The 21,965-nt window shown below is 37.4% G+C and overlaps 1 protein-coding gene across 1 annotated transcript; it reads left to right on the top strand.

The window, feature by feature from the left end:
• Positions 1 to 4,523: 4,523 nt before the first annotated feature.
• Positions 4,524 to 14,795, top strand: LOC117981970 (gustatory receptor for sugar taste 64f-like). Its single transcript, XM_069498428.1, has 9 exons — positions 4,524 to 4,602; positions 6,163 to 6,342; positions 7,728 to 7,876; positions 10,261 to 10,383; positions 11,384 to 11,538; positions 11,905 to 11,949; positions 12,431 to 12,602; positions 13,659 to 13,748; positions 14,658 to 14,795. The coding sequence occupies exons 1-9, from the start codon at positions 4,554 to 4,556 to the stop codon at positions 14,793 to 14,795; spliced, it is 1,101 nt and encodes a 366-aa protein (XP_069354529.1). The 5' UTR covers positions 4,524 to 4,553.
• The last annotated feature ends 7,170 nt before the right edge of the window (positions 14,796 to 21,965 follow it).

The following is a 21,965-nucleotide window of genomic DNA, read 5'->3' as shown; positions in this document are numbered from 1 at the left end:
TTCAATCACGTCACAACGGTGCAACGGATTGACGTGATTTTTTGCATGGGTATAGATAAAGACCTGGAAAGTGATATAGGCTATTTTTTGTCCCGGAAAATCAAAGAGTTTTTAAAAACCTAATTCCACGCGAACGAAGTCGCGGGCACCATCTAGTAAACATAAAAAAAATCGGTGTACATACATTAAAAAAAAACGGGCCGAATTGAGAACCACCTCCTTTTTGGAAGTCGGTTAAAAATAGAGTAATTTCTGTTGGAAAATATTTCTTATGTTAAAAAATTTAATAATATTTGTCGTTTACTCATTGTGGCCTCATTATTCGCTTTCCGTGCAGCGGTGACGTTATTAGTTAATTATGTTAAAAATAAATCCAGACCGAAGCTATGACTGCTCGAAAATACGACGAAACGCTTCGAGAAAGGGTACGTAGTGCCCCGTCCTTTAGTTTGGCTCGTCTTGGCGGGGGCACTGCCGTGCCCCCTGATAAAAATCATGTTTTTTTTATAAACTACCGCTGTACAAAAAATCACGTCATTTTATTATCACAGTCCAAGACCCTATTAAGATTAAATTAAGTTTCCAAGTATTAAAACAGTGATAGCATTCCTGAAATGCTAATTAGCCTGTAAATTGCTAGTTACTTAGACTTACTTTGAAAAAAGTTTGAACCTAAAAATCTGAACGGGTGCCAACCACGCATCAGAATCACGCTAACTACACAATAAATTTTCTAGGCAAAGGGTGGTTGGTGGTTGTATACCACTTAAATATACATACCTTCGGGGCGTTGTGACGTACATTTATCAAAATTATCGATAATGTTTACAAATTACTAGCAAACGATATTTTGTATTACATTTTTGTTTTATATTTTACCCCGCGAATCAACGAACGTGTAAACAACTTTTAACTCAATGGCTCATGGCACTTTCTTATTGTGACACGGAAGAAATCGAAACTTTGATATAATCCATTCACACATCTCATACACAAAAAACAAACACACACACACACATACACACACACACACACTTACACACACACACACACTTACACACACACCTGTAACACAGTTCCTAACCGTTCCTAACCTAAGTTACCGTTCTTTACTTTTAAGGCAATGTAAAGAGAAAAATAAAGGTTTTTTCATTTATTTTCATTGCCGCGCAATATATTTTTCATTAAACTGATATTAGATGATACATCTTGTATTATTAAATAATATACCTACCGAAGTTCCTATTAGATTTTAGAAGGTTATTTAATTTATTTAAAATCCATTAGACACGATTCTCACTTGACGGAAAACATCTCCGTGGATGGAGGTGCAGTATAATACAATTAATTAGTGTATTTAATTTTGTATCTATAGGTAATAGAAAAGTCATTAGGGTTAGCGCTGACAGAGTGCGTCGAGCGAGTGACAGTGAGTAGGGTAGAGAGGCGGCGCGGGCGCGGCGCGGAGAATAGAGTCACAGTGCGCCAAGTGGTGGTGAGTAGAAGCATATAGGCGCGGCGGCATGCTTAGACACCACCGCACGCACTTGAGCGTACTCCTATTCATTGGGTAATGGGTACCTATAACAATTTCAACCGTATAGACAAGGAATCTTGTCGGTAGGAGGAGCATTCCGAATTCCACTTATATTCTTTAAACGATTCAAAAGCACTCTTAAAAGTTTATTTGAATAAAACATCTTTTTATTTCTATTTCTATTAAAAAAGCGAACACGTGTTAGTTCATAAAAAAGACGCTTTGCCTCGGCTCCACTCTACTCTACTCTGCCTGTAGGCGTTGTGCCTTATTAAATAGTGAATAGATTGCTTAATTGAATTTTGATCGAGGTATCTGATATACTGAGATCCCACTGTATGAAGCTCTCGTCTATATAATATGCATTATTCAATTACCAAGGTATGTTTATGATAAGTCAAGCGCGTGTGCATTTTCTGAAAGGCACATTGTGAAAAGGATAGGTAAAATACTTTTAATTCTAATGGTGTAAAATTTAGTGTGTTTAATTAAAAATCTCCAAACTTAGCTACTTGTAACTAGTAGGTATTTGATCGGTACGAGACGAGCCGCAAGTAAACACATTTAAAAATAAGAAAACTGCATAATGATTTGCCGAGTTTGAAATTTCTATTAAAAAATTCATTTTTTTCCGAGATATAAGGTACCTAGTATGTCTTCAGGATGTAGAATATTTCCGTTCCAAATTATGACAAGATCGGTTTAGCAAGCACCGCGAAAAGTCAACAAAGGCAGACTGATAAACGGCAGACAGACACACTTTCATATTTGTAATAGTTAAAAAAATATAGGCTATGTTACTTAGGAATAATGTGGCTTTCTACTGGTGAAAGAATTTTCACAATCGGTTTATTAGTTCCAGAGATTATCCCGTACACACAAACTTACAAACTTTAACTTTTCATTATACTTATTAGTATAAACAGATGTTAGTATCAATACGAATGGGCATAAACACCATAGAATATTGATTGTTATTTTAAGCCAAAAAATACTCACCGTGTCTCCAAACATTTATTTGTAAACATAATAGGTACCATTGATAAACACCGCGTATAACGCGTAAAATTTGACTCCTCACGCGCCATTTTTACTTTTTGTGTCAAATTTCATGTCAAAAGTACGATTTTAATCCTTACTAGCTGATGCCCGCGACTTCGTCCGCGTGGAATTGGGTTTTTAAAAATCCCGTGGGAACTCTTTGATTTTCCGGGATAAAAAGTAGCTTATGTCCTTCCCCGGGATGTAAGCTATCTTTGTACCAACTTTCGTCAAAATCGGTTGAACGGTTGAGCCGTGAAAAGCTAGCAGACAGACAGACAGCCAGACACACTTTCGCATTTCTAATATTAAGTATGGATTTTAAAGGTGAACCGTACTTTTGACATGACAGTTGACCCATAGAGTTAAAATGGTGCGTGAGAAGTCATTTTGTACGGACTAGGTATATGTTTCGAATATGGCACCACTTGGCTACCCGTTATTAGTGAGTCAAGGTCCGTCAATGATTGTTGTGAAGGAAGCCAAGTTCACTGTTATACACATCATCGATAGTCAAGCCATGGTCAAACAGTTGAAAAGAAATTATTTGAAATTCTGGTTGGTGAAAAGTAAGTTTTTTTAATCCATACTAATATTATAAATGCGAAAGTGTGTCTGTCTGTCTGCTAGCTTTTCACAGTTCAACGGTTTAACCGATTTTGATGAGATTTAGTACAGAGTTAGCTTACATCCCGGGGAAGGACATACGCTACTTTTTATCCCGGAAAAGCAAAGTGTTCCAATGGGATTTTAGAAAAACCTAAATCCACGCGGACGAATTCGCAGGCATCATCTAGTTCGCAATAATTTACTGTCATCATATTATTAGTAGCTTATTCTCGTAAAATATTCATAAAAGCCTATAATCTACGAATAACAATAATGTTAGCTATATATCTACTAGTTTCCTTTATATTATACTATACTACTTATACTAGTTAGCTGTATACTGGTTATTCACTATTTTCGCAAAATATTCATAAAATTATAGCCTACACTAGCCATAACCTACGACTAACAATATTGTTATTCGTAGCATATAACCTTCTTAAATACGGTTTAGATATTTACATTGCGAATTATATCACTAGTTCTAACCAGCCGAGTGAACCCCACATACTGTGTATCAACTCAACCGTGTTATCGAACAACTTATAGAAATGAGCTTTTATTCATAAAGTTTGTATGAGGTCTTGATCCTTTTTACGATTTTTAGAAAATAAAGTGGGCACGTCGGATTTGAAATCCTCAAAGCAGCGTGGCACGTTTCAAGAGTCGTTGCGGTTATCTTTGATAATTGGGCAAATGTTCTCGCTTTTGCCCGTAGAGGGAGTCTGCAGCAAAAAAGCTTCTTATGTCAAGTAAGTACTTTTATGACAGTGTTTTTACCTACACTTCAAAGAAATCAGTAGGTACCCTTGTTATAATTGCGAAAGTGTGTTTGTTTGTTGGTTTATTGGTTTGTTGGTTTGTCCTACAATCACGTCTCAACAGTGTAACGGATTGACGTAATTTTTTGCATGGGTATAGATAAAGACCTGGAAAGTGACATAGGCTTTTTATGCCGGAAAATCAAAAAGTTCCCATGGAAATTTTAAAAACCTAATTCCACGCGAATGAAGTCGCGGGCAACCCGGGCCTCAGCTTTCCTTATCCAGACACTTCCCGCCAGCCTCTTTATATCATCGGTCCATCAGAAATGCACACCTTGTGAAAATTCCCTATGTCCTTCCGCAGGATGCAAGCTATCTCTGTACCAAATTTCGTCAAAATCGGTTGAGCGATTGGGCCGTAAAAGGCTAGACAGACAGACAGACAGACGGACAGACAGGCACAATTTCGAATTTATAATATTAAATATGGATAATATGGATTAAGCTTTTGGTCCCTTGCACTTGTTTTCAGATTCACATGGTCATCATGGAAATGTACCTATCTATTACTCTCCTTGCTGGGACAAATATTTATCACGATTATGTGCATCTATAGAGTAGCACACTCAACGACGTCGTTAAATAACACAAGTGCGTACTTATTTTTGGCTTTATCTATTTTCTACACACTTTCTTTAGCATATTTTTATAGATTCTTAAATCTGAAGAGGTCTGTTATTTTCAATGATATACTCAATAGTGTATTGTGTATAAGTTGACCATTTTAGTATTGGTCCGTTTATCAGGAGGTTTTTTTAAACTAAGATCAAGTACGCGGCCGAAAGTAATGTACATCGGTCTTTAGAATGACATTTTGGATTAGAGCGTTGTTTCTGTCACTTATACCTGTATGAAGTTTTGTCGGTCTCAACGACAGAGACAGTGCTCTACAAATTTGCTACCTACATTGTACATTACTTGGGCGATGTACATTACTTTCGGCTGCGTACTGTATACTATGTATTAGATTGGTTTGACTTCAATCTTACTACATCATCATTATCAACCGACTAGCTGACGCCTGCGACTTCGTCCGCGTGGATTTAGGTTCTTAACATTCCCGTGGGAACTCTTTGGTTTTTCGGGACAAAAAGTAGTCTATGTGACTTTCCACGTCTTCGACTATACCCATGCAAAAAATCACGTCAATCCATTACTCCGTTGCGACGTGATTTTGTATCCCGTAAAATCAATAGGTCCCACGGGATTTAAATACAGATAGAGATATAAAACTTAATTCCACGCGGATGAAGTCGCGGGCATCAGCTAGTCGACAATAGTTATAAGTTTCACAGTTGCTAATCTTGTTAACCAAATAGTTCTCGATGCAGCTTCTTAAGTGTGGGAGTGCGCCAGAACTTGGACTTCAAGTTAGCACAATGACGTAACAATAAGTATAGTGAATTTAAAGTTGCTCATTCCCCTACACATCCTAAAGATGTGCGCGGTTGCAAGCAGAACTGGCATTTTCATTTTGTGGACTGTGGGGTTGAAACTTTGCAACGGTTCTAAATGAAGATAGGTTTAAATTATTTGCTAGCTCCGATAGTAGATGGCTATATGACACTACATGAAACGGAAGGGTTGAAATAGGGCTGAAAGCACAGAACTAATGCCCACTTTGTTGTTGAAATATTTTTTAAACTAGCTTGTTCCCGCGACTTCGTCCACGTGGACTACATAAATTTTAAACTCCTATTTTAGGCTAGAATTTTCAAAAATTCTTTCTTTGCAGATTTCTACGTCATAATTTTTCTATCTGTACCTATGCCAAAATTTAGCCCGATCCGTCCAGTGGTTTGAGCTGTGCGTTGATAGATCAATCGGTCAATCAGCTTTTCCTTTTATATAATAATATTAGCTAATGCCTACGACTTCGTCCGTGTAGACTACACAAATTTCATATCCCTATTTTAACCCCCTAGGGCTTAAATTTTCTAAAAATCCTTTCTTAGCGGATGTCTACGTTACAATAGCTATCTGCATTCGAAATTTCTGCCCGATCCGTTCAGTAGTTTGAGCTGGCGTTGATAGAACAGTCAGTCAGTCATTCAGTCAGCTTTTTCTTTTATAGATTTAGATAGATCAAATTTTATGTAAGCCTATATTAATAATTCTATGTAAATAGGTATATAATAAATTGTTTTCCAGCACCGGTAATCTTCTACGGAACAACGTGTATAACAATGATATTATTTCTTCACGTGGCAACCAAGTGGCCGAAGCTGCTCCAGCACATATCCCGTGTTGAAGAGTTGGATCCGACCAGTGATCAGAATCTTACCTACAAGTGCAACGCTACTTGCATTGTAGTACTAACTTTGGCTTTGGGTAAGTGTTGCAATGGGCTATCTAGCCGTGATAGCCTAGTGGTTTTTTTTATTTTTTTATTCAGATACAAGTTAGCCCTTGACTGCAATCTCACCTGATGGTAAGTGATGATGCAGTCTAAGATGATAGCGGGCTAACCTGGAAGGGGTATGGCAGTTTTTATTAAACCCATACCCCTTTGGTTTCTACACGGCATCGTACCGGAACGCTAAATCGCTTGGCGGCACGGCTTTGCCGGTAGGGTGGTAACTAGCCACGGCCGAAGCCTCCCACCAGACCAGACCAGAAATTTAGAAATTATAAAATTCCAAACCCCTGCCAGGAATCGAACCCGGGACCTCCCACTAATAAGACCACAGCGCTCACCACTGCGCCAGGGAGGTCGTCAATACGACGTCCGCCTCATATTCGGGAGGTCGGAGGTTTGATCCCAGGCACGCAACTCTAACTTTTCGGAGTTATGTGCATTTTAAGAAATTAAATATCACTCGCTTTAACGGTGAAGGAAAACATCGTTGGCGAAACCTTCATAACTACTAGGCTATCACCGTAACGGCGATTACGCACTGCACTTCCCTCATCCGAGTTTTATCCGTCATCCGTTAGAATACCAGCGATTAACTACGACAATATTATGTCATAAGCTCCGATACAAAACAAAACGGAACGTATTTTCACGGACCCAGTACCCGTAGTATAAGATTTTACGTCTCACCAAACGTTGCTAGAATTCGAGAATCGAAACAAAATAGCATCAAAGTAAAATGGACCTAAAGCGCCTTGAATTGAAGTCAAAAATTCAATGCCACTGATTTTAATTTCGCAAGGTTTCCGCTTGGAGCGCTGGCTGTATATGTGTAGACAAACTTGAGCTTTAAAACAAGGCAGTTAAGATCCAGTTTACTATAACGCGGAAGTGTTTCGACTCTCGAATTCTAGTAACGTTTGGTGAAACGGAAAATCTTATACTACGGGTACTGATCCGTTAACTGCCGTAAGTCAGAGGCTTCTCTGACATTATTGTTTCGACGCTCGCATAAGTGCTATCAACGTTGATGATAATATAATGCACAATCTCATACTAAACATAATATAAATTACCTTTTAACTCATAAGTATCAGACGCGCACCTACGATCCCATTCGTGCACACTAGTGCAATTTGGGTCGTGCGATTTCATTGTATTTCAGAGGCTCGATTGCGGTAGAATGACAGCTACAATGTCACGATCGCAATCACCTCTGATTGGTTGACGCTTGCTCACTATTGGCTCGCAACAAGAATTGCACAAATTCAGCCAATCAGAACAATTGAGCTTGTAATAATGATTGATGCAGGTTTTACAAAATCGACCTACAGGCTTCAAGATTGTTTTTGACTTCCAGTGGAACACCTCCTGTCCTTGATATCAGCAATCACAGCGGCATTTGTGTGTCACGATCAGGAATCATCATACTCGGGGTTTGTGAAATATTTCTACCCTTGGGTCTTCAAATTTTTACCCTACTCTCTCTGGTTGGGTGTCTTCACGCAGGTATCTTTATTTTTCTATAAAAGCTTCTTTTTTAGATTAAAATGCTTTTCAGCTCCCGTGTTTCCTATACGTACTTAGGAAAACGTGCGTTGGAACATGATTTTGAAAGAAAGTAAGAAAACTAGTTTATTCATCTTGTGCATAAGGTACGAACAAACTTAAAATAAATGGTTAGTAGGTAGTAGTTAGAAGTAAAAAAAAACTTTATAATAATTACTTAAAATAAGTTCTTGCACCCACTTGGCATATGATGAAATGGCCCCATGCTGCAGGTTTTAAAAAATAAAACCTGAGCGCTGGTAGTTTGCCGGGACCACAAAGAGTGACGTGCACGCTCGTGCAGCTCAACAGTCTTCACAACCATCTGTAATTTGATTAGATGAATTCGATAGAACGGAGCTAAAATAAAAATAATAAATAGTTCTTGTGCATGGTGAGTATGGAGTTTAATTAAAAATCTTAAAAACTTGATTAAGAATATCGTATGAACCAAACGGTGGGCTGATGAGATAGTACAAACTGTAGGGAAGAACTGGTTGTATCTGGGCAAGGACAGGGAGAAGTGGAAGAGGTTGGAGGAGGCCTTTACCCGAAACGGGGCTCATGTTCCATAAATTAATACAAAAATTAGCGCTAACCATACTAATCTAGGAAAATAAGTAAAATTGTACTTACTAACAAAACTAATCTACTATGTAACTAACTAAGGAACACGAGAATAAATGGCTTTTTTATTTTTTATTTTTTATTTTTTATTTTATTTATGAATCAAAGAAACTTTCCTTGCAAATTTTTGGTTCGTGCTTAGTCCAACAACTGAGGAGATTATCAGTAGTGCCCTCCAAAAAATCGTATAATCCGCGACAGGTTGACATGACAGGTTGGGATGACCCAACTTTATTAAAGAAGCCTAAAATGTGCACTATAACAATACTTATTTCCACTATTCAAACCAATAACCACAGAACAACCTTGATGTTAGGAATACGAATAGCTATTTTATGATCTCGTAAACCGGATATTGTCTTGACTTAAATATTGCTCAAGTAATGACGTCGCAGTCCCCGAAAATGGACGCTTTATTACCACAGAAAATATTAAATTGTAACTTTCCTGAGAAATGTTAGATTCGATTATCCTAATTCCTGACTTTCTCAATTGCGCTCCCTTGGTATTCGCCTAAGTTTACTTTGTATATTATAACTTTATAGTTATTTCGGTAAATTTTATAATAAACACCTAAATAAAACTCCAAATACTAATTAAATACACTGTATTAATTCAATATGACACTTAGGTATATTCTTTTTTCCATTGCCTACAGTACAACTTTTTCACTCAGACCTCTTTACGGTGTCCATCGTCTCTCGCCATGTTTTTTTTCTGCATTCTCCGACGATCATTCCAAAACGGGTCTTATTTTCTCGGACTCGGATCGGATGAGTAAAGCGCGCACACACCAAAACAATTTGAATTTTAAAATACATATGCCTACCTAGATAGAGTTATTGTATTTCAGGCATAACTGTAAGCATTTTGAATAGACAGATTTCACGCTTAATTATAACAACTTTGAATGGATAGTCACGGAAATACGGATATAAAAAATATCTACGACATAAGCTACCATAGGTACAAATAGTTCGTAAAACAAGAAGTCGGTTAAAAAGGAACGTATTTTCACGGATTTGGATCGGATGAGTGCGTGATCGCTCTTATTGTAGGTACTCGTAACACAGATATAACTATAAATAATTTGAATCGGTAAAGTTGTAATATTTTAACCAAAAAAGTAGGCCAACGGAAAAGAAATAACATAATTCGTAAGTGAACACGATCACAGTATAAAGGATTGATCATCAAATCTCGATATAAATCTTCTTATAGATTAACCTACTGAGCGAAATTTATTACCGGATAAAACAGTTTTATCAGTTTAATGTCATTTATTCCGTTTCAGCCATATTTATTTCACTTCTGAAGACGGTTTTGGTTCATTTTTGGACTTTACCATTTCTTAATGATGCCCACGACTCCGTTTACATGAACTGAATATATAAATGGAAAAAGTGACTGACAGACTGACTGACTGATCTATCAACGCACAACTCAAACTACTGGACGGATTGGGCTGAAATTTGGCATGCAGATAGCTATTATAACGTAGGCATCCGCTAAGAAAGGATTTTTGAAAATTCCACTTAGGTAGGGGTTTGAAATTTGTGTAGTCCACGCGGACGACGTCGCGAGCATAAGCTAGTATTGTATAAGTAAGTTATTTCTATACAGTAGATAAAAATTCTTTGTTCATGCCGAAACTTAACGAAATCAAAGTTTAAAAATTGGTATTTCTCCAAAAAATCGTTTTTTTTTCTTTGTTTCAGTTTCTCCATTTCCAGTCAACATTCATTTGGAACTTCTCTGATCTATTTGTGATTTGCATGAGCTATTACTTGACTTCTCGATTGAATCATGTCAATAAAAAGTTACTTAGTGCTCAAGGAAAGGTATTTATAGAAAAAAAAAAGTGATGATGAGTTTTTCGAAATATAGATTAAGATTAGTAGTAGTACTTTATATTAATTATTTTAAACTAGCAGATCCACTTCGACTTGATATTGATAAAAAACCTTTCATATGGGGGACTAAAGAGCTAAGCTTAAGGTACAATCAAAATAAGAACCGCAGAAAGAAAGTGCAATAAGTACAAAAGGCTTACTAGCGATCTCGCCAGGCAACCTTAATTACCTACATAATGAAAGGTATAATGTTTTTAAATATCCACTATAAGTAAAATATATTCTAACTATACACAGGTAAGAACATATAAATAGGAATCTCAATAAACGTATATGTTACGATGTAGTGTACCTACTAAAAATCTATTGCATATTACATTAACAATAGGTATATTGAATGAATAGTAAGTTATTTGCTATGCAAGGCTGCAAAGTTGTTACATTGTCTTTTTACGCACACAAATGCGTTAATGCTTATCGGGACACTCACTACTATACCAAGGCTGAGCGGCCATCGTGAAATAGAACGTCTATAACATACTCGTACAACAAAAGATTCACTTGATGGATTGACGCTGGTTTCCTGGTAACGGGGACGAGCGCTAATGTGGGACGCAACTTGTGTTGACACATTGGTCCTGTGTCATATCAGGGAGATAGCATCAAAACCGGGAGTCGCAGCAGAAATAGTAGAAAACGGCAAGCTGCGCAAGTATGCCTCTTTTATCGAGAGTTACATTTTGTTCCGTATGCCGTGGAGTCCCTGGGGCCATGGAGTCTTAGTGCAAACAATTTTTACGAGACATTTCACCGCGATTAATAGCCTCATCTGGTGACAGAGGCCTTGCTCAGTATTTGCACAACGGATCAGCCTGGCTGTCCAGCGAGGAAATGCAGCCAGTATTCTTGGCACCATACCACGCGGGTATGATTTGTATTGTAGTTAGATAAGGCTAGCTTTGAGTTTTAAAGATTCAACATGTTGTAGTATTTACCGGAGTCATTCTGGCGCACAACTCGCGAAGACTACGGGCGCGCCGTGCAGCTGGTGAGGAAGGTGGATGACGTCATCAGCGGGGTCGTCTTCATCTCCTTCGCAAACAACCTGTTCTTCATCTGCCTGCAGTTGTTCAACACTTTGGTGTAAATACTAACCTTTTTGTTTCTCTCTGTTTATATTTTCTTTTGAACCAGTCTTTGTTTAGGTATAACCAAAATAATTTTTTACTTTTTTTTTAACAAACTCTCTGGTTCTCTGGTAGCTCCCAAGTTCGATTCCTAATTGTGGGTTAATTTCAAAATTACTATAGCTCAGCCGTGGGTAATGGTAAAGACCTAAGGCAATTTAGCGTTCTGCTACGATGCCGCGTAGAAACGAAACCGTTAAGGGGTCGGTATGGTTTAAATGAAAATGCCATACTTACCCCTTGCCGGTTAGCCCACTACCTTCTTAGAAAGCATCATAATTCATCACTTCATATTACAATTGTTTATTTATTACTGTTGCAGGGATGGAATCAGTGGGACAAGTGAATGTGCAAGCAAAGCTAAAGGGTAGGTAATAATTTTCATTATCTAATTTGTATTTTTTAAATTTTTCTCTAATATGTCTAAGAGTTCTCCATAATGTTTTTAAAGGTGTCAGGAGGGGAGAATCCTCATGGACATAATGCCGGACTCCTACCGACTAAAACCCCCTAATTTCTCCAAGCAATAATGTTCCCGCCTTGTTGATCTTATTACTGCCGCTGTGTGACTCATCTTCCTTATCTTTCATCTTTCTCCTTTCTTTCAACTGTGGCTTCCATATATTTCTGGATTATCACCCACTTTTTTCTCTTCCAGCTCTCACCCCAAACTCGCATCCCAGCTCGTCCACGACATTCCTTCTTTCTTCCTCATAAGTGTGAAGTCTGCTTATCTTGACTATAGCCCAAATTCTTCTCGTTTCTGAGAGAAGACCCGTTCTCAGTACCTACCTCGTGGGCCAGCTAAGGGTAGAGATGGTGATGATGTAATAAAATTGTATTTACAGGAAAAGCAGTCTACTCAAGGGCTACGAAGCAGCTGCATACTTTCTGTTCTCTCTTATATACCTCATCGCCAGATCAGTAGCCGTGTCTCTTATTGCTTCACAAGTGAACTCGGCTTCTATTGTACCAGCTCCTGTACTATATGACGTACCTTCACCAGTATATTGCGTTGAGGTAAGGTTATTTAAGCAAATTAATTCGCGTTTCGGCAAATTTTATGATATAGGATACGGTATTTGGCAAATCAATTGGCCACACTATTTGGGATACACTAGGTACAGCGAATGTTTTGTTTGGTAATTTTTTTAATAAGTTTGGCAAATTAGGATGGCACACGTATACATCGATGGGCACACGTGACATTCTGTGGCAGCGAATATATCTTCCCTAAAGTGTATGTATTAGATATGTCCCAGAAGAACAAAATATAATTCCCGCAGGATTTTTAAAAAACCCTTGTATATTCACGCCAACCATTCGGGTTAACACGAATGTGCAGAATGATACGAATGACGCAGGCCACATGATTCGCGATACCACAAATCATTTGGTGAATCCCGATAGTGGAGCTGAACCATAATTTGTAGCGCTTTTTTCTGGTTGTGCCACACAAGCGTTGGAGGCGACCGGATAACCTGTAGGTAAAGCTGGTCATGTGTGGAACAATTTTTGAATAAATGTTTTCTTTCTTTCTTTCTTTTTAGGGTTCCTCAGTACCAGTACCTCAAAAAGAAAAAAGAACCCCCATCCTTTATCCTATTGACGTACGGAACTCTGAAAATGCAGATGTAGCTTTATTTCTCATCCTTTATCGAATCAAAGAATCCTTATCCGTCATATCGTGACGAAGTTCGTTATCTTTACAAATAGGGAATCAGATCGGATCAGGCGTTTATTGGATCAATTTGTTATGGGTCCCAACAACCCAGTTGTACCTCCTTAATATTATTTTATTGAACCAGTAAGTAGACGATGCCTGCGATAATTTAGTTTTTAAAAATCCAGTGGGAACTCTTAGATTTTTGGGGACAAAAAGTATGTAGCCTACGTCCGTCCCGGGATGCAAACATTTTTTTTACCAAATCGATGATGCTCGCTACTTCATTTACGTGGATTTAAGTTAGAATCGAAAAATCCTTATTCGTCATGTCGATGTCGTGAGGAAATTTGATATCTTTACAAATAGGGAATCAGATCGGATCAGGCGTTTATTGGCTCAATTTGTTGCAGGTCCAAAGGTTTTTGGATCAAGTGAACGGGGACAAGGTCGCCCTGAGTGGTTTACAATTTTTCAGCGTTACGCGTGGTTTGCTCCTTACTGTAAGTTCAAATTCTTTAAATACATTTTTATGATTTTATTATTAGCTGTCTAGTTTCTTATCGCAAGCTGTGGCAATCACTAAGTGGGTCTATAATATACCAATAATATTAATGTAGTTCATTTTGTAACCTGACTAGCTTATCTCCGAGACTTCGTCCGCGTGGAATACACAAATTTCTAACACCTATTTTACCCCCTCAGGGGTTGAATTTTTAAAAATTCTTTCTTAGCGAATGCCTACGTGATAATAGCTATCTGCTTGCAAAATTTCAGCCCGATCCGTCTAATAAAAGTGGTTTGAGCGGTGCGTTGATAGATCATTCAGCCAGTCAGTCAGTCACCTTTTCCTTTTATATAATTATACCTATGGATTTTTATTGATTGTCCATTTAAATAAATAAATTAAAAAAAACTTTTAAATGCTTCAACAGATTTGGATGTATGGGTTATCTGGGATGATGGGCTTTGAAAAGGTAGCAGACAGACAGACAGACGCATTCTCGAATTTATAATATTAGTATGGATGGATAAAAGGTATCACAAAGACTATAAAACTTAGGAACTCACGTAAGTAGATATTATAATAATATAACATTTGAGATGAATTTCAAAATTGTCTAATTGTTAAACGAGAGACCCGATTATAAAAAAGGTCGAACATTTTTCTTGTGCCTAATGAAATGAGAAAAATGCTTAAATTCTGTAAAGAAGATTAATTAGGGTTATAATTATTAAAAATTCTTCAGATAAGTGGGACTATGTTTTCAGAGTTTTTTATTACAGTTTTCGTATTTTAGCAACTATTGACTTTAGTGGCTTAAGGTATGATTCCGAACCACGCTGCACGCAGCAGAGCTGCCGCAACAGTGCTGTCACCAGCTGTTTTTTCTTTTTTTTTTCTTTTGCAGGGAGCCGCTGGATTCAGGCGACGCAGGACGGTGGCGTGTGGAAGTCCCTACAAGAGACCTATGTCCAGCAGTGGACGTCTATCGGTTGATGATGATGATGATCATGATACCTACTATTTTTTTTTGTTTTTTAGGTAGCCGGTACTATAGTGACGTACGAGCTAGTGATGTTCCAGTTCAATGGACCTCAACCTGACGCTGCATCAACTATGACAACTTTGTCGTACAACAATACTGCTCCATCGATATTTTGATTGATATTTGTAACTTTTAATTTAACTACTAGTTTTAGATAAAGAAAATAAATAAATACATAACTAGAGTCAATAACAAAATTATACGTAGTTTACTTAGACTTTAAGCTGTTGCACTGAAATGGACATTACGCTGGAAGAGCTGTGCCATAAAAAATTAAAGTTATTTTTTGTACCGCTTCGAAGCGCCCTACCGAGCATACCTACCAGGAATAATTTTGATACTTTTTAGGGTTCCGTACCTCAAAAGGAAAAACGGAACCCTTATAGGATCACTTTGTTGTACCTATATCTGTCTATGTGTCGTGTCTGCCAAGAAGCCTACAGACGATTCCGTTGACCTAGAATCATGAAATTCGGCATGTAGGTAGGTCTTGTAGCAGACATTAGGGGAAAAATCCATATAAACTAAAAACTAGTAGGTATTTTCAATTACACACAAAACAACACAAAAAAAAAAATTGTGGTCATGAACTAATAATTAGTATTTTCAAAGTAAGATAACTATAATTATCAAGTGAGGTATCATATGAAAGAGCTTCACCTCAGTGCATTATAAAACAGATTTTTATTTATTTTTATGCATCATAGTTTTTGAATTATCGTGCAAAATGTCGAAAAAATACGACTGTAGTGTGGAACCGGCGAGCCTAACTCGCACTTGGCCGGTTTTTTCTACATGTCACACAACTTACATTCTCTACCTATCAATCACATAACATAAGTCCCGCAAATTGCTAATGCGCGTGGCCGCCATTTTAGTGACGTCAGCAATAGACTGAAGTTTCGAGCTGATGGTATATTTTTACTTAAATATACATCAAAATGACGTCATTTCGATGTTAATGAGACATGGTTCCAGCGCAATAGCAATTCGCGGTACTTATACCATATCACAGTTTTCATACCAAATGTTCCGGAAAACAATTAAGTTTACAATGCAAATAAAAAATATAATGTTGCCATCGTTCCTTACGTAGTGTTTTCCTTTCCATTTAGTTTATGGGCATATAAAACTGTTTGCTCTTCAAGCATCTTGAGGGGTGCACCATTTGCAAGACTGGAAGTTATAAATGTTTTTGATTTTAGTAGAGGCACAGTGGTAGAGGTTTCTGTAAACAACTTAAAAAAAAAAAGTTCTCAATTCGGACGAACATTACTGTAATTAGTAGCTGATGCCCGCGCCTTCGTCCGCGTGGAATTAGGTTTTTAAAAATCCCGAGGGGCGAGGACCCCAACGTCTATAGGCTTTACGAACTATGTGCCCTGCCCATTGCCACTTCAGCTTCGCAACCCGTTGTTACTCTAGCTGTATAATGCCCAGCAAACATTTTGAACATTGAGGTGATTGGTTGCGAGTAGTAGGTAGTAGTACGCTATTGGTTGATAAGCCGGGGCGGGTGCACGCAATTGGTTGATAAGTCGGCCCTTGCTTATTTGCCAATTTCCTGCACCACTTTTAGTTCAAGATGTTTGTCGGGCTGTGTACGAGCGCTTACCTAGATTATCCCTACAGATCGATCTTCTCGCGTGACATAGGTTGACGTAAAACTGATATCCTCGTTTGTATCTGCTGAACATCATGCACACTGGCTGGTAGTCGTCTAGAGGAAGATCTTGGCATACTTTACTACAGCTATCTTTGTAAGTTACTTCTGATCGTATAATTCGACCGAGTGCTGATGTTAGGGCTACTAAGAAAAGTTATCTAATTTAGCAAGAATTTATATTCGACTAGCTGATGCCTGCGACTTCGTACGCGTGGATTTAGGTTTTTAAAAATCCCGTGGGAACTCTTTGATTTTCCGGGACAAAAAGTAGCCTATGTCCTTCCCCGGGATGCAAGCTATCTCTATAGGTACCAAATTTCGTCAAAATCTGTTGAACGGTTGAGCCGTGAAAAGCTAGCAGACAGACAGACAGACAGACACACTTTCGCATTTATAATATTAGTATGGATTATAGTACACTAGCTTATGCTCGCGAATTCGTCCGCGTGGACTACACAAATTTCAAATCCCTATCCTATCCCTATCCTATTTCACTCCCTTAGGGGTTGAATTTTCAAAAGTCCTTTCTCAGCGGATGCCTACCTACGTCAAATAGATATTAGCATGCCAAAATTTCAGCCTGATCCGTCCAATATATTATTTACTTAGATACTTATAATCCCTTGGGAATTCTTTCTGTCACTCTCCGTCTTTCTCTATATCCATCCAAAAATTTAAGTAGATCTGTTGCTCTTTTGCGGCTTGATGGAAGACCAACCCAACGGACAAGCGCACTTTTTCATTTATAATATTGAATAGGATATATACCAACTAATTAGTAATAACTTCTGATCGTCGTATCCCTCCTAGAGAGATTGTCTAGCTAATTTTAAATTAAATTTGGAAGTTAGTTCGCCAAATAGGATTTCTTAATGGATCAAGAAGGAATTTAATGGAAATTGAAGCCAAGATTCTTTAATTTGGACATCTAAAACTTAACTTGCCTATGATAAAGGGTATAGATACTCACTAGTGACAATAATCCAAGTTATTGGCTTAGGATACATCATCTATACATTTTTACGTTAGAAAAACTATAGGTATTTTACGTTAGAAAAACGATAACGCTTGTAGGTATAAATGTATAGTTATATTTTTGAAACAGCATAACAAATATTTAACTGCAGCTCAAGTCATAAAGTTCTATACGATCGTAACAATAAATATTTTTAGTACTTTTTTATACTAACCACCAAAAGTAACTAGCATACTTCATCCTAGCATATTCTCGGAATTTATTAAATAATAAATTAGAATAATTTTGAATATCATTCGAAGAGAAATTTTGTCATATTTTATAATTTTTTTGGACAAAATGCAATGTTGTTGCCCAACAAATACATCACAACCGCACAAAATTACATGCACCTAACTTAAGTATAGTTTCATCATCATCATCAACCGATAGACGTCCACTGCTGGACACAGGTCTCATGTAGGGACTTCCATACGCCACGGTCTTGCGCCCGCCTGAATCCAGCGACTCCCTGCGACTCGCCTGAAATGTCATCAGTACGCTTAGTATAAGATTTTACGTCTCACCAACGTTGCTAGAATTCAAAATTCGAAACACAATAACGTCAAAGTAAAATGGACCTAAAGAGCCTTGAATTGAAGTTAAAAATTCAATGCCACCGATTTTAATTTCGCAACGTTTCCGCTTGGAGCGCTGACTGTAGATGTGTAGACAAACTTGAGCTTTAAAACAAGGCACTTAAAGATCGAGTTTACTATAACGGAAAGAGTTTCGACACTCGAATACTAACAACGTTGGTGAGACATGACGTACAGTCCGTCTAGTGGAGGGGTCTTCCAACGCTGCGCTTACCGGTAACCGGTGGTATAGTATAGTAGGTACCTGGTAGGATGTAACAAAATGTTAGTTTTCATATAATGTAACGTAGAATGTAGAATTGTACCAAAAGGGCTTATTAAAAAAACAAACCGATTCTAAGCACAACCTAATTTTAGAGTATTCGCACCCTCTTCTTACTATTGTAATATGAAAAGGACAGAAGCAGCTTGACATTTCTAAATTTAATTTTTAGATGGTAAAACCCGTGATTTTAGCGCGCAGTCGCGAACCTACTGTTTAAATTTGTATTGTGCACTAAAATTTAGAGTCTTTAAATGTGAAAGTCATGTTCCGTTCCTTTTTTAGCATTGTAAAAAGAAAAGGATGCAGATACTCTAAATTTAGTTTAGAGTAAGACAAAGGAATCGGTGCCAATTTTGAATTTGAATTTAACATCAAAGTACCTAAGTAATTTCGAAGTAAAATTATTTAAGTTATCACAATTTAAATAATTCATGTTCAAGTTATCGACAAAGTTAAATTCGTTTAACTTTGTTTTAATAAGACGTACCTAAGTAATAATAAAACTTCGGTATTTTGATTGTCACGTTAATTTGAGTTTATTCGTAGCGTGCTCAGTACAAAATGTCGTTTGAATTATTATGATCCGACTTAGAACCATTTAGAGGTGTCAAAAAATAATGTACCTAATAAATTTATTAAATATATAAATGTATTCAAGATATTCGTTTTTAGATTAAAACAAAATTGAATACAATATATAATAAGTAGTGAAAATTTGAGAAAATCCTTCCTAAAAAATAACTCAGGCGTTCGATCTTTGATACGCCCGAGCGACGATATTAGAATAAAATATATTAGGTAGGTACAGCTGAATACAAATATCGTCGCGATTCGACGGTGAATAATTATTACATCGAATTTTCGTATTGGCCTGTTACATGTTGACTGTGATGATACGAGTATGCGGCTAGTATTTTTATCATTTTGTTTGTTTCGTAATAAATTTTGAATGCAGTTTTATTTATTTGTGAACTTGAGTGTCGATAAATATTTAATGCGAATAATTGTAATGTAGATTAGGCAAAATAATGTAGATTAGGTACATTTTTGTGTTGTGATAGATTTTTGTCGCGCGTTAATAATACCTATTATAGTAGATTTGTTCTTTTTGGAAATACTTGCGTCATTTTATAAATCGTATGAGAAAATGTTTTTCAAAGTGTAGGTATTATCATACATTTAAGTATTATAGGTAATAGGTTAGGTACGTGAAGTGGTATTGTTCTTTTTAGAAATCATCATCATCATTTTATAATTCGTATGATAATAAATATGTAGAAATGTATGATAATAAATATAGTAGTTACCTACTAAAAAGATTTTTTTATAGGTAACTAGGTAAACTTACCTACCTATTGTATTGTAGGTATCTACTTGACATTGCTTTATCGTTCTACTTGTTTTTATTTTTACATACATAGGTAGGTACTAGGTACTGTATTCCGCGACAGGTTGAGATGGCAATCGGGGTATGAGGCGGGGGTGACACCCCGCACACCCGCACGTCACCCTCGCTCGCCCGCACTGGGTTAGCACAGGGGCCGTGCGGGTGTGCGGGGCATTCCCTCCCCGATTGCCATTTCGACCTGTCGCGAAGGTATGCATTGGGTACCTATTAAGAGTAAAATTTAAAATTTAAATCAATCGAGTTAAATACAAGCTATACCCTAGTTCTCGACCTTATTGACGGTTATGAGAAAGTTGTTTTTTGTCATATTCTTGTTCAGTAGGTATCATTCATAGATTGTTAAAATGTTGTTCCCTATGTCAATAAGGTCGGAAATCGCTTGCACCCATTTATCTGCTTGCGCCTCATGGTGAAATCGGTGCAAGCAAATCTCGACCTTATTGACGGTTATGAGAAAGTTGTTTTTTGTCATATTCTTGCTCAGTATAATTCATAGATTGCTAAAATGCTGTTTTCTGACGTATGTCAATAAGGTCGAAAATCGATTGCACCCATTTTTCTGCTTGCGCCTCACGGTTCAAGCAATTTTTTTTTTGTAACAAAATAATGTAACGTTAATAATTATTAAATATTTGTCTGTAACACGTGATAATATTGTGATACACACATGAACCTGTATTTGACACCTCTACTGTAAACCCAAATAAGCAATAAATAATTTGATTTATTGATTGATCATCATTATCAACCGATAGACGTCCACAACTGGACATAGGTCTCTCATAGGAACTTCCACTTGACTCATTCTTGCTTGAATCCAGTCTTCTGCGACTCGTTTGATGGGGGGGTCTTCCAACACTGGATATTCCACTGTAAGGTCGTCATTCTAGCACCTTGGGACCCCAACGTCTATCGGTTTTTCGAACTATGTACCCTGCCCATTGCCACTTCAGCTTTAGAAACTGTTGTTTAATTTTTTTTAGAAACTGTGTTCTAGAAACTAATAGGTATGTATCTACATCTGTGGTATACCAGATTTTTGTAAAATATCTAGTTTCAAATAATGGCCAATAATGGCCAAAAGCCCTTCTCACTCTGAGAGGAGACCTGTGCTCTGTAGTGAGCCGGTGATGGGTTGATCATGATGCAGTTTCAAAGTGACATGGGCTCAATTTCGCAAGTTTGATAGCCAAGTGCGGTTTGGCGGACTTCACACAGAATTTCACAGAATTTTATGGAGAACTTTCCTTACAATGAGAGGTTTTCTTACGATATTTTCCTTTTTTTCATTTTTTTTATTTTCCTTTTTTTTAGTTACTTAAAACGGAAGTCCGAAATGGAACCCCGGATCCTTCGAATAGGAGAATGACGTATTAACGATTAACCATTAGGCTATATCATCCCCTAGCCTATCATCATCATCATCATCATCATCATCATCATCATCAATCCATTGGTGGCTCTAGTGAGCCGTAGTGCTCAGTAGACTGAGCACGGGTCTCTTCCCAGAATGAAAAAGGACCACACGACTTCAGAGTCGTGAACAGAACATCAGAGAACATTATGGAGAACTTTCAAGTTTACCCTATAATCTCTCCTAAAACAAAAACAATTTAAGAGCTTATGATCTTACTGTGTATTGTGTAGGTGTAAAGTAGATAATGTGTGTACTGTTATCTTACTCGAGTATTACTTGGTCCATTAACGTACTAATCTATAGCTAATGGATGGTCCCTTCTCAACAGTGGCCACTATAATATAAGTAATGTATCTGAGTCATACAAGCTTATAAGTAAACTAGCTTATGCTCGCGACTTCATCCGCGTGGACTATACAAATTTCAAACTCCTATTTCACCCCCTTAGAGATTGAATTTTCAAAAATCCTTTCTTAGCGGATGCCTACATCATAATAACTATCTGTACGCGAAATTTCATTTCAGCCCGATCCGTCCAGTAGTTTCAGCTGTGCGTTGATAGATCAGTCAGTCAGTCAGTACAGGCACCTTTTCCTTTTATATATTTAGATAACAAATTCCCTATCTGTATTCGATGTGTATGTTTACGATTAAATTCGGAATAATAATCGGTCTTGATAACTGTCTCGAATGATATTGACTATGATATTATATTTTATTGCAACAAGGCGTCTGTTGCGTCGCCGTAAGTAACGTCGTGACGAACGCCCTCTTCCAACATCAATGGTTATGACGGAACA

Source organism: Maniola hyperantus, chromosome 4 (genome assembly GCF_902806685.2).
Source record: "Maniola hyperantus chromosome 4, iAphHyp1.2, whole genome shotgun sequence".
Classification (NCBI taxonomy): Eukaryota; Metazoa; Arthropoda; class Insecta; order Lepidoptera; family Nymphalidae; genus Maniola; species Maniola hyperantus.
This window is presented reverse-complemented; position numbering and strand designations above follow the sequence as displayed.